This window comes from Thunnus thynnus, chromosome 6 (genome assembly GCF_963924715.1).
Source record: "Thunnus thynnus chromosome 6, fThuThy2.1, whole genome shotgun sequence".
Classification (NCBI taxonomy): Eukaryota; Metazoa; Chordata; class Actinopteri; order Scombriformes; family Scombridae; genus Thunnus; species Thunnus thynnus.
In genome coordinates this window covers 3,542,948-3,560,261 of record NC_089522.1, presented here as the reverse complement: position 1 = coordinate 3,560,261, position 17,314 = coordinate 3,542,948, and the positions used below count along the sequence as shown (strand labels likewise).

General features: G+C 38.8%; 1 protein-coding gene across 1 annotated transcript in view; it reads left to right on the top strand.

Annotated features, from left to right (window-relative positions):
• Positions 1-248: 248 nt before the first annotated feature.
• Positions 249-17,314, top strand: part of slco4a1 (solute carrier organic anion transporter family, member 4A1) — a 44,708-nt gene continuing 27,642 nt past the window's right edge. The window contains exons 1-4 of the mRNA XM_067591327.1: positions 249-403; positions 1,680-2,858; positions 6,087-6,177; positions 6,489-6,610. Of these exons, the coding sequence (XP_067447428.1) occupies positions 2,012-2,858; positions 6,087-6,177; positions 6,489-6,610 (1,060 nt within the window). The 5' untranslated portion in view covers positions 249-403; positions 1,680-2,011. The remainder of the gene's footprint in view (positions 404-1,679; positions 2,859-6,086; positions 6,178-6,488; positions 6,611-17,314) is intronic.

The following is a 17,314-nucleotide window of genomic DNA, read 5'->3' as shown; positions in this document are numbered from 1 at the left end:
AGAGTGGAGATCAGATACAGAGCAGACAGATACAAATGCAGATTCCTTTATTTGCTTCCAAACCTTCTTGTGCATACAAGTGTGAAAAGATGGATCAAACAATATAGTTTACCTCCAGTGAGAGGCAGCAAAGTGTCAATATCAGTGCATTATCTCTCAGGTGGATTATGTGGCCTGGGAGCACTCCCCTCCCTCCACTGATAGGGCGTGAATGTGCGGATGTGCTGTCTCAGCACTAGACTATAAGAGGCTTTGAGAGACAGGCTTAAGACCAAGCATGGGTATCTCTCTCTGACTCTCCATCTTTGTTTTACTCTGTCTCTGTCTCATCTTTTCATCTGTCAACAAATGTCACCAGACCTGCTGATTATCATACTTGGAAAAATGGAGGAGGCTAAATACAGTATGTTTATAATTTGATTTCTTTTTATATATTTAAAATTGTGTGTTGATGCATAAGTTGAATTTTTATAGGCGATGTCACCCATTATTATATTTTATTTCCAAAGCCTGAATGCTACTGTTAGTGTAAAATCTATTGTTGTGTACAGAAAAGGGGAGCGTTGTTTTTTTTGTTGTTGTTTTTTTTGTAGAGAGACAAATAGTTCTCATCAGTAACGTAAAATAGAAAGCTACTTTGGAAGCAGTGGTTTTAAGTACTGTGGATGCACAAATGTAGGCCTCTTTAAGTTACTGACATCGTGACAGCTCATTATGCACAGTTCTGTTAAGGTAAGGTTGTATGAGGCAAACATATAAAACATGTATATAGATAGCCCTGACTTTATCTAAAGTATAACGCATAACATCACACTCATTCCCTCTCTCTCACATCCACGTGCACATGTTTGTGCATGTGCTCGTCTCATGCTTAGTTGATTATTTGCTGTTGAATTGTGGAGGGGTTATCCATTAAGATTATCCAGCTTCTGTGTCAGCATCTTACTGACAGCAGATGGTAGCAGAATAATGAACCATTGATTTACAGTGGACAAAGTTTCAATTGCCCAACTGTCACCAAAGTTATATCCGACATGAGAGAAATTAGTCACACAATAAAAATGGTCTCCTTTATTGTTACAAACATTAAGCGGCATCATTTTGTACTCCCTCATGTTCATGCTTAAATTTGCTATGATGAGTCAAATATGCATTTATAGTTGTATAGTGTATTATTATATGACTATATGTGTGATTATATGTGTTTTGGAATTATAATGTGGATATTATGTCTCAAGCTGCACTAATTACTCAAATGAAGTTTTGTTCCGCAACAGCTAGATCTGCACGTTGTTTTTATGGTTGTGTTAATAAAAGCTGTGATCTGTATTTGTGCTTGCTGGAGCCGACAGTGCTCCTTATGGTTCATTAGTGGTGTGTATGATTTGAAGGTTTATAGGTTGTGTGTGTAAGCATTTGTATTTTTGTTCAGCCTCTGATATTTTTTTCTCTGTAGATTGTGTTGGTAATCAGAATAGTTCTACTGTGTTGATATATTTGATGTGATTTCTCGGTGGATCATATTATTCTATAAAGAAAAAAAGGCATGGGAGATTTTCCCAGCTGAGTCCATTCAGATTTTTATGCGTCATTCATTCTGGCAACTATTTAAAGTTTTAGTGCCTTATTAAAAGTTCATTTTAACTAATTTCATCTCCCCTTCTGTTTTCTCTCCATAGGATGTCATTACTCAAAGTCAATATGAAACAGTCCTTCCAAGCTGCACAACCTTGCACAGATAGTTAAACAGGAACACCTGAAGAGCCTTAACAAACATTCAGCACTGTGGACAGATGGAGTACGCAACACAAGCCAAGAATAGATAATATCAGAGACAAGCCCAACTATAACACAACAGCCCAGACTACAATGCATTAACACTGAGCCTCAGCTGATTCACATTCCCTTTTTTCTACCTTGTGTTTGTAAACATTTCTCCCTAGTTCAAACACCTCCCTCATCTACCCTCCATCTGTGCCACAGGAGCCTTACAGTGCCCCTCAGAGGGGCGATGCCAGTCCTGCTTAATGCCGATGCCTCCTTCAGCTCCAAGCAGGAGCTCCTGGACCTGCAAGACTGCCCACTCAACGGGGGTCCATCTCTGGATACCCCCAGCCCCGTGGACTCTCAGACAGGCAGCCCCATAGGCTCAGGCCCCAGAAGCCCTGGCAGCCCTGGAGCTGATGGCCCTGTTCGGCCCCGCATTTTCACCAGGGCTTCCACACTCCCAGGGCAGCTGTATGGGGTGCAAACAACACCCCATGCAGAGTCACCGATGGGGTTAAAGCTGATCTCCACAGACTCAGATCAGCTATGTGGCTGGGGGGCTCTGACACCCAAAGCTATCCAAGTTTTCAACACCCATCGTTGGGTGCTGTTCTTCCTGTGTGTTGCCTCTTTCCTCCAGGGGATGATAATCAATGGCTTCATTAACACAGTGGTAACATCCATTGAGAGGCGCTTCGACCTGCGCAGCTACCAGGCTGGCCTCATCGCCAGCTCCTACGACATTGCTGCCTGCGTCTGCCTGGCCTTTGTCAGCTACTTCGGTGGGACGGGACACAAGCCTCGATGGCTGGGATGGGGGGTGCTGATCATGGCGCTTGGTTCTCTGGTGTTTGCCTTGCCACACTTCACCACACCCCCCTACCAGGTCAGTCTGCCCGAGCGAACAGGAATGTGCTCTGCCAACCGTACCAGCCCATGCTGGGACAAGGAGGGAGGAGGATTGTCCAGCTATCGTTTTGTGTTCATGCTGGGCCAGTTTCTACACGGTGTGGGTGCTACGCCTCTCTACACATTAGGGGTCACGTATCTGGATGAGAACGTCAAGTCCAACTATGCGCCTGTTTATATAGGTGAGTCACACTCCGTAATTCATTCAGGACATGTTGCTGTTTGGTTTTGCTTTGCATCAAATTTTTGAAGTCAAAATATCACTAAAAACAGCAATACATACTTAATTAAAGTTACTTTTACTGAAATATCAATCATTACTTACTAATTTGCCACTTTTTTCCTTTGCGTTTGTGTATTAAGTGCATGTTGTGTGTGTTTGCAATTTGAATATGTTTTTGTTTTGGTCACAAATTGTGATGGAGACACTGAGCTATTGTTTTAAAGCTGAACGATCATTTTAAAATCAATCTCGCAATTTTTAAATTGCAAATGCAACAATTTCAGTTAGAACTTACATTTAATGGTATCTTAACATGCTGTTGACAGTTGTAGTCAGTGACTTTTGCCTCTGGCAGATTTGCTTAGCTGCAGCTAAAAGATGTAAAATAGGTGGTACAACAAAACAACAAAAAAGAAACTCCTGGCTGTTGTCTGGTTAATACAATTCACCAAGACAATTTCAGCAAAGCAGCAGACATACTATTCTGTGTAACTTTAATGCTAGGAAACATAGACAGTGATCTGAGCCTTTTTACTGTACAAAAACACCAACTAAGTGGTTGACCTTGATCTAGATAAATGATCAAGATGATCACCTCATGTCAGGTAATCAAACAGGTAGCTTATGTGTTGTTGAGTAAGTGACATAGACAGCAGGTGAATGGAATGTCTAAATCTCCCAGTTAAACTTTCAAGCAGGTAACATCGTTGTTTAAGCTTACCACCTCAAAATCGCTGAAACAGGGCCCTAAGGACTCAGAGCTGTTACATTAGCTTAAGTTCAGAGCTGTCATCTGTATCATCTGCATCAAACATTGTCAGAGGCTACTTACAAAAGTTTAGTTTCATCCTGTTGTAAAACAATATACATATCCAAAAATAGCAGTTAGTCATTATTAACATAGCTAGCAAACTACATAGCTGTGAACAAGGCCTTTTCTGTAGAATACTAGCCAAGTTTACTTAGAATTTGACTTTTTTGACAGTCAACAACAAATGCATTATTTGATTGGATACTGTTCATGTAGAAACAAGACAGGTTTATGACTGTGTTTGGCATAAATCTTGTTTAAAACAATGTAGGCTACGGCTACAGGACTGGAGTTCAAGTCATTCAAATAATAGGGATTTAAATCACAATTGCAATATTGGTCATAACAATCACAATCAGATATTTTCCTCAAATTGTGCAGCCCTACATTGATCTCACATTAGCTTTGCCAAACAAATTTCAACACTGACCTGTGGCCAAAGACTTTAACTCAATATTATGTCAATATTATGCCTGCTTAATATTCTCAACACGAACAAGTGGTTTAGAATACAGTATGAAGACTATAGGCTTGAGTTGTGTAGACATGAATAGAGCTGGGTACTTAGCAAGCTTCTGTTCATTCTCAGCTCATATTGGCAGTTTGGGAAGGACTTGGAGGTGCAGATTTTTCTGCCTCTGAATGTAATTGTTTTTATTACATACAATAATGAGAACACATGCACAAATAGCAGGCCTGCATCTTTTTGTGATATTTGAGTTTGCATCTGCAATAGGCATGCAATTAAATGATGTGCAAGTGATCATTTGTGTTGTTTGCATGAATATGAACACAGATTTCTGTGTGAGCATACAAATGTCAACACACCTGTCAGTGTGAGTTGACACATTGACCTTGCAATCTAATTGTTACAATAGCCACTATTTTTTCTGACAAGCTGTCTGTCACATTGCATCATGCCCTTTCCCTCTTCCTTGTTATTTTGTATTTGTAATTTTTATATTGTTTCAAAGTGTTTTATGTTGTAAATTGGTCGAATGTGTGCAACTACTGTGACACTTTCCCTCTGGGATCAAACAAGGTACCAATATATCTCCCTAATGACGCTGTGTAATGATTCCAATTAGCAGCAGCCATCCAGAAGACAATCATAGCACTGTTCATACCTCTATTACTAAGAATTGGATACAGATGAAAGAGGTTATTGGGTAGAAATAATCAAATAGGCCTTGTTCACTTCAATTCAATTCAATTTTATTTATATAGCGCCAAATCACAACAAAAGTTATCTCAGGGCATTTTTCACATGGAGCAGGTCTAGACCATACTCTTTAATTTACAGAGACCCAACAATTCCCCCATGAGCAAGCACTTGGCGATAGCAGTAAGGAAAAACTTCCCTATAACGGGAAGAAATCTCAAGCAGAACCCAGCTCTAGGTGGGTGGCCATCTGCATTGACTGGTTGGGTTGAGAGAGAGAGAAGAGGGTGGGAGGGTGGGGACACAGAGAAGCAGAATAACAACAGCAACAACAACAACAATAACAATAGATACATGACTAGCAGCAACAAACAGCAACCACAACAGGAACAGCTGGAGAAGGACAGAAGAAGTACAGAAGAAGGACATCCCCACGTCAGCATGATTTATGGGGTTTCCTGCGGATGAGAAAGCACGAAGAAGGGGAAGAAGTCAAGTTAGTAACATGCATTAATGGTAAATGAATACATACAGACAGAGAAGAGGAGAGAGGAGCTCAGTGCATCAGTGGAAGTCCTCCGGCAGTCTAGGCCTACATCAGCATAACTAAGGGCTGGTCCAAGGCGAGTCTGGCTAGCCCTAACTATAAGCTTTATCAAAAACGAAAGTTTTAAGCCTAGTCTTAAACGTAGAGAGGGTATCTGCCCCCTGGGCCAAATCTGGAAGATGGCTCAACAAGAGAGGAGCCTGATAGCTGAAGGCTCTGCCTCTCATTCTACTTTTGGCGACTGTAGGAACCACCAATAAGCCTGAATTCTGGGAGCGCAATGTTCTAGTGGGGTAATAGGGTACTATGAGCTCTTTAAGATATAATGGTGCCTGACCATTAAGGGCTTTGTAGGTGAAGAGAAGGATTTTAAATTCAATTCTGGATTTTACTGAAAGCCAATGCAGCAAAGCTAAGACGGGAGAAATATGATCTCTTTTTCCAGTTTTTGTCAGCACATGTGAAGCTGCATTCTGGACCAGCTGGGGTCTTTAGAGACTTGTTAGGGCAGCTTGATAATAATGAGTTGCAATAATCCAGCCTGTAAAGAACAATGGGACCCTTTTAACCTGTAGGACAGGAAGTGGTGAGAGGGAAACAGGAAGTTGTCACTGTACTGACACACCCATGGACTGTCTCTGTGTCTGTGGTCTCTCTCCATCTCCAGGGATCTTTTACACAGCGGCCATTGTGGGTCCAGCAGCGGGCTACCTGCTGGGAGGATACTTCCTCAACATTTACACCGAAATCCACCAGACGTGAGTCTGCTTTTGAGGACAGAACAGACTTGAATAAACTAGAGAAGACTAGAACAACATAGAATTTACTAGAGTATAATGGAATAGAAGAGTTGTTAACTAGAACAGACCAGAAGAATGTAGAATATAATAGAGCAGAAAAGTGTAGAATAGAACAGTATAGAATAGATAGAATATAATTGAAAAATGTAAGACAGAATTGAATAGAAATATATATACCACAGAGAAGGAGTCAGATAGTGTTTAGTGGTCAATATTAGTATTGTCAAGTGATTCATGCCGTGTGTGTGTGTGTGGGTGTGTTGACACAGGACAGAAATTACTCCAGAGAACCCTCTGTGGGTCGGGGCTTGGTGGATCGGTTTCCTAGCAGGAGGAGCAGCAGCTCTGCTGGTAGCATTCCCCATCCTGGGCTACCCTCGACAGCTACCAGGTACCACTCTCATCCACTGTACAAAACACACACACACACACACACACACACACACACGTGTAGAATTCAGCACAGAGCAGAAACAGGTGATGACATCATTCCACAGTACTTTTCAAAGCACTACAATGACAGTACTAACATTAATGATGAGTCAAATACTACTGATTTAGACCTTTCCTGTTGCTTTTGGTTCTGAAGAATTTGAACTTCAAGAAACATGTTAAAAATGGTTAAAACCATAAAGTACAACGTAGCAAATTTTAGACATATTAAAACTGTCTCTCTTTGGACACAGCCAACATATTTATGCATGCTATGATTCTTTCCCATTTGTCTTATTGCATTACGTGTTGGGGGCAGGCTGGAAAAAGAGCCATAAAACCTCTTGAGTCCTTATTCAAACAAACTCTAAAAACTCTAGACAAAAAGCCAATGCATTTCCATCACTGTTGGGTACTAAATCTAATTTACTGAGCTTTTGGGATTTTAGATTATTTTCAATCAGTCCCTGGTTTATGAAATTTTAAATGGTTTGGCCCCTCCTCCACTACGTGACCTTGCGTAGACCCGCTCAGTAAGTTCTATTAGAACTTCCAGAATATCCTCTGTATGAGATTGTACTATATCATTTTGTCGCACTGCATTTGGGCAGTCAGCATTCTCTGTGAAAGCCACAGTTCAGTGGAATGCCCTACCTGATGACATGAAGAGCAGTTCCATCTGTACATTTAAAACCAAATTAAAAAGTCTAAAAGCTACTCAGCTCTGTAACCACTGATTCTAAATTTGATTTCATGGTCTTCTCATGAATGCAAATAATCTTGCTTTTAATTTGACAAGCATACATCAGTTATTTCTAGTTGACATTGTGGATGTATATGATGTGCTGTTGTGTGTTGCTTGGTATTTTGTATTATGTGTTCTGTGTATTTTTTGCTTTGTACTGTTTGTTATTTTGCTGTTATGTTTTAATTGTGACCTGCCAAAGGGACTGCAGATAAAAATGAGCTGTAAACTAACTCTGGTATAGTACATCAAATGGTAACATTTATGTTTAACACTGTACATGGTCCCAGTAAATAAATATAATAATAATAATAATAATAATAATTACACAAAGAAATACACGGGGGCTGCCATGTAATGTGTGCCCTTCATAGGAGCTTGTAGGCAGGTTGACTGTAAAAAATATGGACGTAGTCACCATGACGTCACCTACTGGTTTACAAACTGCTGTTTTGAAGCCTCGTGTGTAGTGATTTGACCGTCACAATCTTGGATTTGGCCGTCGCCATGTTTGATTTTTTTATGGTTAACAGTGATAATGCTAATGCTAATTTTCGCTCGCGAAAAACAAGCCTAAAACCATTAAAACAAAATGTACTCACCGGAAAAACTGATCATCCGACTCAATAATGGATCTTTTATTACAACCAAATGCTGAACAAGAGTGTTTTTATGCAATCACAATGTTACAATTAACTTTAGTGAACTGAAAACACACTGCCTATACCCAATGGTTACATTACGTAAGCATCATTGTCACCATGGTAGCGACTTGTCAATCACAATGTAGCCACGCCCTAAAGCATACACTGCTTTATCGTCTATTACGTTTACTTTAAATGGGACCATAATTTACTAAATGAACATCATGCAGTATTGAAGAAGACTTGAAACTAGCAATTGAGACCATAAACTCATTAGGAAACAGTTAACTGAGGTAATACATCAAGAAAGAAGTAGGGTCATTTTTTTATAGACTTCTGTACAATTGGACTTCTTTTTGCAGCCAGTGAAGTCGCCCCCTGATGGCCGTTAGATAGAATGCAGGTTTTTGGCACTTCTGCATTGGCTTCATTTTTCAGTCCTGGAGGTTGCCGCTTGAGGCAGGTAGAGCTGAAAAAGGTGACACCTCGCTCCCCCTTCTGGTGGCACTGTGGCACTGCATCGGAACACTGCATCAGGGATTTCATACAAAAGCTGCAAGTCTCAGTCTAAAAAGTAAAATATTATCAGCAGCAGCTCATGTGCATTTATGATCAATTATCCTTTAACATTATATCCTTAGGAAACCAATAATATACAGTGGGGTCCAAAAGTCTGAGACCATATTGAAAATCTCTAATATTTTCACGTAAAACTGGAAATAATCAGAAAGGTTGAGGGTTCAGAAACATTTAAAACACACATGTAAAACAAAGATGAAACACTTAAGATTCTGAACTATTCTAGGTCAGCAAATTTGTGGCATTGACCAACTTAACTTGTTTGTACAAAAGGTCAGATTTCCTTGAGTTGTATTCCTTCCATTGAAGCATTCAGATGACACTCAGGTGAATTTGATCTACTCATCAGAGGCTTGTTCAAGGAACTCAACTTGCAGCCAGTGTTCACATGTTATAACTATGGTTTTAAAATATAAATATAAATATGGTTTCTTCTAAACTTTTTTTTGTCGGCTTTTATTTATGTGGCACATTCAATTATTTTCATTTATTGAAGTGTCATAGTTAAGGAAGGCTGTGTTTGTGTTAAGTTGAGTTAAATTGACTTTTCTGTGTTGTTTTAAAATAAGTTTACATGTGGGCCATCAAAAATGTACTTGGCCACCAAATTTAGGGGCTTGGTCACCCATGGGGCCAGTGCTTAAAATATTAGCTTCTATCCAGGCATCAACCTCTGAGCCTCTACCATCATAACATTGTGATTTAAAAGTCACAGTGGAGCAGAGGAAAGGCAATGAATCAGGCGAAGTACTCAAATTGACAACAATTACGCTCGTTATTTTACTGTAAGTGCAATAGAAGCTTCGTGAGTAAAAAGCTAAGAAGAGTAATTTATTAATGAAACCCATGAAAAAGATGGACAGGCAGACCAGAAAACCATACTTAGCAAATTATGCAATTCCACTGAATTTAGAGAACATGTGCTATATCATTATATGTATCCTTATCTGGATATGAAATGACCTGTATCGCGTTATGAGATTTTGGTCATATTTTTCCCCCAATTTTTTTGAAAATTGCAACTTAGATGCTTATAGAGATATATCCTACTTAATTTTATCTTAGTAAAAGTTGTTTTGTTTTTTCATCTGAAGGAAATAGCAAACATTAAGCTTAATTCATGTGAATGCTAATGAAGAATAAATGATCATCAGTTAGCATGTACATGACTTTCTTAATGACATTACAAGCTTACATTATAGGTTGCATACATAAATTAGGTAATACCTTGTTAATTTCCTCTAGCCAGTTAGTTGGCATGGCATCCACTGTGTTGGTCTCCAGGAATTTCACAACCGCAAACTGATTGTCAGTGTTCTGGAAGTAGAAAAATGAAATAATGTCACATTATAGTCTTCCCTCCGTTGAAAGTGCTTATATTTATATATACTCCCATATACTTAAAGCTTGGATGTGAGGGATCTGATAGTGATTTATTTACACACATTGGAAAACAGGAGCAAAAATATATTTGAGGAAATAAGGCATTACATGGAAATCTGGCTTCAAACAGAAAGAAAAAAAAATAGGCAACTGACAGTTGTAAGCCACACAGCCAAATGTGTCCTCTGAAACCACACCACCTATCAATATTAATTAGAAAGCATTGCTCAAAAAAAGATAATGATACATAAACAATACTATTAATACTATGAAAGTGTGTATTTACAGTAATATGAAGTCTGTGCGCTCCTTAGAATGAATGGAGCAAGGTAACTACAATCCTCAAACCACTGTCTGCCTCAGTTATAGATGCCTGCCTGCCCAAATGTCTCTCAGATAGTGTTTTCATGCAAGTTTGACTGTCTTTGGCTGTGTAGACACCAATCAACCTTGAGTCACAAGGTTGCATGAAGTATGGCTCAAGTCGATCATAGACACAACAGAGCAACATCTTTTATCTATCTCACCAGAGACTGCAACAACTTCACAGAACACTAGTTCACTAAGAGTGAAGACATTGTTGTTGTTGTTTTTTTATTTCTACACTCTTTTTGGTTCAGGTTGTATCTTTCTCACTTTGTCTGCTTCCCCAAGCTACCTCACAATCTGTGAGAGAGGAATTTGCCCAGAATGAACAAATCTTTTCAGCTGATGCAAGTAATTCTCAAAAGAGAAAGCACTGCACTCATCAAGACAGCCATAAAGTTTTGCATCTGATGCAAGGTGTACCAAACAGTGGACATTGTAGACAAGGAACTCATCCCCATACAAATGCCTTCCCTGTGCAATGAAGTACACCAACAACTCTTCTGCATTGTCATTGTACTGTTTTGCCAGTCTTGGACAAACAAGGATGGATAATGCCACAATGAAAACCAGGAAGTGCTCATAGAGCTGCTCTGAAATAATGCCCTTAAGCACAATTTTTCTTGTATAGAGGGAAAACTGTCTCAGTTCTGTGGCTTTCCATCTGTCAATATCTTCCAAGCCTCTCAGTTTCCTTGCAAACACATTTAGAATGCATGATCTTAGCTTCAGAAGCTGAATACTAACCTGCTTAACATGCCCAGATGGCAATCTGATTCCCCGTGGTCCCCTCAGCCACAAAAGGATAATTTTGCGCATGACCCCAAGACAACACTGGTGCATATAATCTGCAGGGATATCATCATATTTATCAGGAGCTGGCAAAATGGTGACTCAACTAAATGCAGGTGGTGCTTCTCCTGAGACTGATCTCAGAATGTTTCATCAGTTCTCAATGTTAGATGTTTTCGGGATAGATCACCCGATGGCCATCCCACAATCCTTTTTGTATACATTTGTCACACCCATAATAGCCTGAACACAGCTTTATGGACTTCACAAGAGCCTTGGCTGGGGTGTCACATGTAACACAACGCAGCTTCACCCTAATCAAACCACTGTCTGTATCTAGTCCATTTTCCATAATACAGTGAAAACAGCTTATAGTGATCATGTTTACAGTGATAAGCCGCTTATATGGGTCAGATAGCTTGGGACAGAATCATTCCTATGCAAATGCTGTTTAAACAATTTGCTTACAGTAATCAAACAGTCCGTTTACAGTGTTCATTTTGGGTCTTTTCATACATGAAAACATATGGAAATTTTTTTTATATAAAACTACAGTAATTCTATTTTCTTTTTACTTTACTCCCATAGTACACATATGATGTATAATTAGTGGCTGCAGCACCATTATCAGGTGTTTTATTCCTCTCATTCACTGGCTTTCTTTCTACCACTGCTTGCTCTCCTCATTCATTCTCCAGCTCGTTCGACCACTGCTTCTCTCTCTCTCTCTCTCTCTCTCTCTCTCTCTCTCTCTCTCTCTCTCTCATCTTTTTTAAAATGAGTCGGGAAGTTGCCAGCAAAGCCTAATTTTACTTTTAACATTCTCAAATGAAGAGGAATGTCTTCCCTTCTTCCTAGTAATGTTTCTGTCTTCCCTCATGGCAGGATTGTACAGCGTTACAGGTTGCGTCTCTCCAAAAGTTTATTCTGGTTCAACTTTCTCACTGTAGCGCCCCTGCGGCCCCCAACCCTGCAGCCAAAGCACGCAACCCGTCAGCCTGCCGGCTGGCTACCTGAGCCGCATGCTGCGTGCACACTGAAATCATGATGGGAGAAAGAAAGTTGTTTTCTCTCAATGAAAAATATAGTCTCCTTGAAGCTTATGACAAACTGCCAAAAACCAGCCGACAAGATGCAGCAGCGAATCAAGTATTTGAAACAGTTGTACTGCATTTTATAGTAAATAGTAAATAGTGAAGCTGCCCATTTCATTACTTTATATTCATGTACTAAATATAGAAATGTCAGTTAGATGGTAATTTGCATGAGAAACTTAAAAAAAAAAAAAAGAAAAATCGGTTATAGTAATCATCCGCTGATAGTGATCAATTTGACCCAAACGGATATGATCATAGTTGACACAATACTGGCCACAGAATCTGGCTGCTGTTTTTGAAAAGCGGCAAGCCATCGATGTTGAGAGAAATGTCAATTAAATCTAATCCATAAATGTCCTGTAGAGATTACATTTTCAAATGTTTCAGGAGCTGGTCTTTGCAGCCGAGGTAGATATACTGCATTCCTGATTTCACTTCAAATTCTACACTTTAGAAATTGTCAAGCAGTGTTTTTGCTGTCCTTGGCACCTCTGAGTGTCCATTTTCTATCAAAATATTCAACAAAGAATCAACTGCATTGTATTTTACATGAAATTCATTTGCCCACTATGCAATGGAACGTCAGAGTATGGTGTTAGTTTCCAAATTGCTACTATTACTGCTCTGAGAGAATAGATCATCAACATCTCTTTCATCTGCACAGTTCTGTTCCACAGAGGCTCCCTCTCCTGTATGTTCTTGGTGTTGATAAAGCAGTGAAGCACACTGAAGAGGAATGTTTGTCGTAAAAACTCTGATGCAGCTATTTGGTCACAACTTTCCAAAATCCTCAACAAACCCCAGAAAAAAAGAAACAAAGAAAAAAAAATTAATGATGAAAAATCAGAGGACAGAGGAAAAAGGAAAAAATGTTATCCAAAAAGACATACCGAGCCCAATTTGAAATCCATGCTGTAAAGAGAGAAGAACACAGACAATGCCAGGATAAGTAGCATTCATGTTATGTGACATATCAGAGTTGACCAAACAGTTGATCGTAATAATAATGGGCAAAACTATATGACACAACATCCCTGAAAACGTGCATTTTATAGCTGTCACAAGAAGAGGATGCAGTATATGATCTACTTTGTCTGCACTCACATTAAATCAATTCAATTCAGTTCAGTTCAATGAGGCTTTATTGGCATAACCATATTGAAGTACAGTATTGCCAAAGCATGTTGTACAAAGTAGTACAAACAGGGACAAGTACAGGTTTTAACATATAAACATATATAAACCTTACAGTTTGAAAACAACAACAATGTCAACAATTTTTGGAATGCAAATTACATATATTTTGCTTGAAGGAAGAAAACTGAACTTAACTGATGAATATCAGCAATATTGGAAATAATAATAATAATAATTATAGTAATAGTTTTGATTTGAAAACAATATATATACATACACACACACACACACACACACATATATAAATATATATATATATATATATATATATATATATATATATATATATATATATATATATATATATATATATATATATATATATATATATATATATATATATATATATGTATGTATGTATATATGTATATATATATACACATTACAATAGTAATAGTTAAAATAAATAAATAATTTAAAAAATGTTTAAAAAGTAGTGTGGCAGGTAAAGATGTACTCTGCTGCCAGGCTGCAGCTCTCTATGCAGCTATCTATACGATTGGTATTTTGTTTATGTTTGTTATGTGGTCGAATTCAGGGTGTATGTATTTAAATTTGGGGAAATATTTTGTTTGGACTGGCTAGAGTTTTGTGCATTCTGTTAGAAAGTGCAGCTCTGTCTCAACTTTGTCTTCCTTGCACAGCTGGCAGAACCGCTCCTCTTTGGGAAACCATGATTTTTTGTATCGGCCTGTCTCGATAGCCAGGCTGTGCTCATTGCGTCTGTACTTTGTTAAGGTAGTTCTATGTTCAGTGTCAGTCACTGCAGTCACACTGTACTGTCTTTTTAGGGCCAGATAGCACTGCATTTTGCTTTGTGCTTTTGTTTGTGTGTTCCAATTAGTGAGGTAGTTTTGTTTCCGGTGTGTTATAATTTGGTTGACTCTAATTGATATATTCTCAGACTGGTCCTGAAGTTGAACAAGGTTAGAGAGTAAACTAAGTGTCAGGACCAACTGAGTGAGAAGACTCAGCTCTTGGCATTGCAGGGCTTTGTAGTGATAGGAGTGGGGGCCACTGGTTTTTAAATGAAGCCAGTATTTGATTGCTCTTTTCTGAATTTTGATGTATGATGGGAATTGGCCTAATTCAGCCCTGCAGGCATTATTGGTTTTTCTGTGCACCTGCAAGATGCTTTCGCAGAACTCTAAATGCATAATTTCGACTGAGTGTTTGTCCAATTGGGCCAAATTCTGGTATTAAAGAGGAACCCTGAACTCACTACTATAGAGGAGAACTGGTTCTATGACAGATTCAAATAATTTGAGCCAGATTCGAATTGGAAATTTAATGTAAATTTGTTGTTTTATTGCATAGAATGCCCTACGTGCTTAAGTTCATTTACTGCTGGGTTAAAACTTTCAGTGGAATTTATTTTCAGTCCTAAATAATTATAATTTGTGCAGCTGTCTAACATGTGTGCTTCTAATGTGAAGATATATGTGTTTCCCTGAGATCTGGATCTTTTTGGAAAAGTCATTTACTGCCAGGGCCCAGGTCTGGCAGTATTGCTCTAGCAGGTCCAGGTTCTGCTGTAATCCCTGTTCTGTAGGAGCCAGCAGAACCAGGTCATGAGTCATCTCTGACTCATGCAGAGTGAGACCAGGTGTTGCTGATTTCTCTAGAATTGCGGCCAATTCATTAATATAGATGTTGAATAGAGTCGGACTCATACAGCAGCCCTGTCTCACTCCACGTTCCTGAGAGAAAAATGTTGTCATTTTGTTGCCAATTTTTATAGCGCACTTATTGTTTGTGTATATTGACTTAATTATGTCATACATTTTTCCCCCCTACACCAGATTCAATAATAATTCAATTGTAGAATAAACCATTGTGCCAAATAGATTCAAATGCCTCTTTGAAATCTATGAAACATGCAAAGATTTTGTTATTTTTCTGGTTAACATGTTTGTTAATCAAGATGTGTAGGGTGTAAATATGATCTGAAGTGTGATTTTTTGGTACAAATCCAATTTGACTTTTACTGAAGACATTGTGTTTGGTGAGGAAGTTTATGAGTCTCGAATTTATAATATTACAAAGAAGCTTCCCCAGATTACTGTTCACACAGATGCCTTGTAATTATTCGGATCGAATTTATCTCCGTTTTTGAAAATTGGTGTGATGAGACCATGATTCCAGATGTCAGGGAAGTAACCTACACTCAGAATCAAATTGAAGAGTTTCAAGATGGCCACTTGGAATTTTGGGCTTGTGTATTTCAGCATTTCGTTCATGATGCCGTCAAGCCCGCTGGCTTTTTTTGTGTTTTAGTGCTTTTTCTTTCAGTTCCTGCTCAGTAATGGGAGAGTTCAGGGGATTCTGATTTTCTTTTATTGCCAATTCTAGGTCATTTAATTTTGTTATTATTTGGTTTTGATTTGGGTCTGGATTGCTTGGTAAAATCTTGTAAAGCGTTTCGAAATGACTGACCCATATCTCTCCATTCTGTATTGCCAATTCTACAGATTTAGGTTTCTTAAGATTATTCCATTTTTCCCAAAATTGATTTGTCTTTATGGATTCCTCAATTAATGTCAGTTGTTTGTGTGTGTGTATTGTGCCTTTTTGATTCTGAGTGTACGTTTGTAGTGTTTAAGTGTATCACAGTAAAAAAGGTGCAAGTCCACATTTCCTGGATCTCTGTGTTTTTGATTGGATAAACTTCTAAGCTTTTGTCTAATTTCTTTACATTCTCTATCACTCCAGTTGTCATCTTTGGGATTCTTTGGTTTATTTTTGGACTGTTCCAATTGTGATTTTTTTGCAGTCTGCATGATGATGTGATTGACATGTCTAACTGCATCATTTATGCCTTCTTTACTGTGAACATATGTGGTGTCCAGAGAGGAATCTAATGATGTTTGAATTTCAGGAGTGCCTATTGCTTTCTGGAACTCTTCTGTGCTGTTTTCAGCCCATCTATATGATTTCTTGATATTAAACAGCTCACTGGGCTGTGGAGGTGTGGTGTTGTTTGTCTTTGTCCTTTTGAGAAACACAGTAATTTGGCTGTGGTCAGAGAGGGGTCACTGGTTTAACTGTGAATGCACTGAGAGAGAAAGGATCTAGATCTGTTAGCATGTGATCAACTGTGCTGTTGCCAAGAGGTGAGCAAAAAGTATGTCTATCTAAAGAATCTCCCTGTAACCTACCATTAACAATGTACAGACCCAGGCTTTGACAGAGCTGCAGGAGGTCTCTGCCATTCTTGTTGACCTGCGGGTCAGATTTGGAGCGGGGAAGGTTAGTTATGTTTTGTGGGAAGTTTTGTCCAAATATATGAATGTTACCCAGATCTGTATTGTAGTCAGGTAAAGAGCCAGTGCATGCATTCAGGTCCCCACAGATTAGCACACTTCCCTGGGCCTGGAAGCTGCAGATCTGCTCATGGAGAAGGGGGAAGATATCTTCATCATAGTATGGTGAGTCACATTGGGGAATATAGACAGCACATAGGAATATGTCTGCTGGAGGGTTAATGATTCCTTAAGCCATAAGTGTGAGCGTTCATATTTTATAAGGGTAATGTAATTTGATATTTCTTACTTGTACCAGATAATAATCCCTCCTGAATCCCTCCCTCTTTTGACAATAGGGAGTTTGACTGATGACAGAATGATTTCTTTGTAGTTTGGGGGACAGTGAGTGACAGAGCCTGATCTACACCAGGTCTCTTGGAGGATGATGATGTCTGTGTCTTTGGTGTTTTCTCTGAGTTCAGGGGATACACTCTTACATCCGTACAGTGAAGAATTAAGACTGAATATTCCACATACAAATAGTTAAAGGCTTCATTGTTACTATTGGTAAATACAAATATAAAAAGTTTTAAAGAAGAGATAAACCTACAGTTT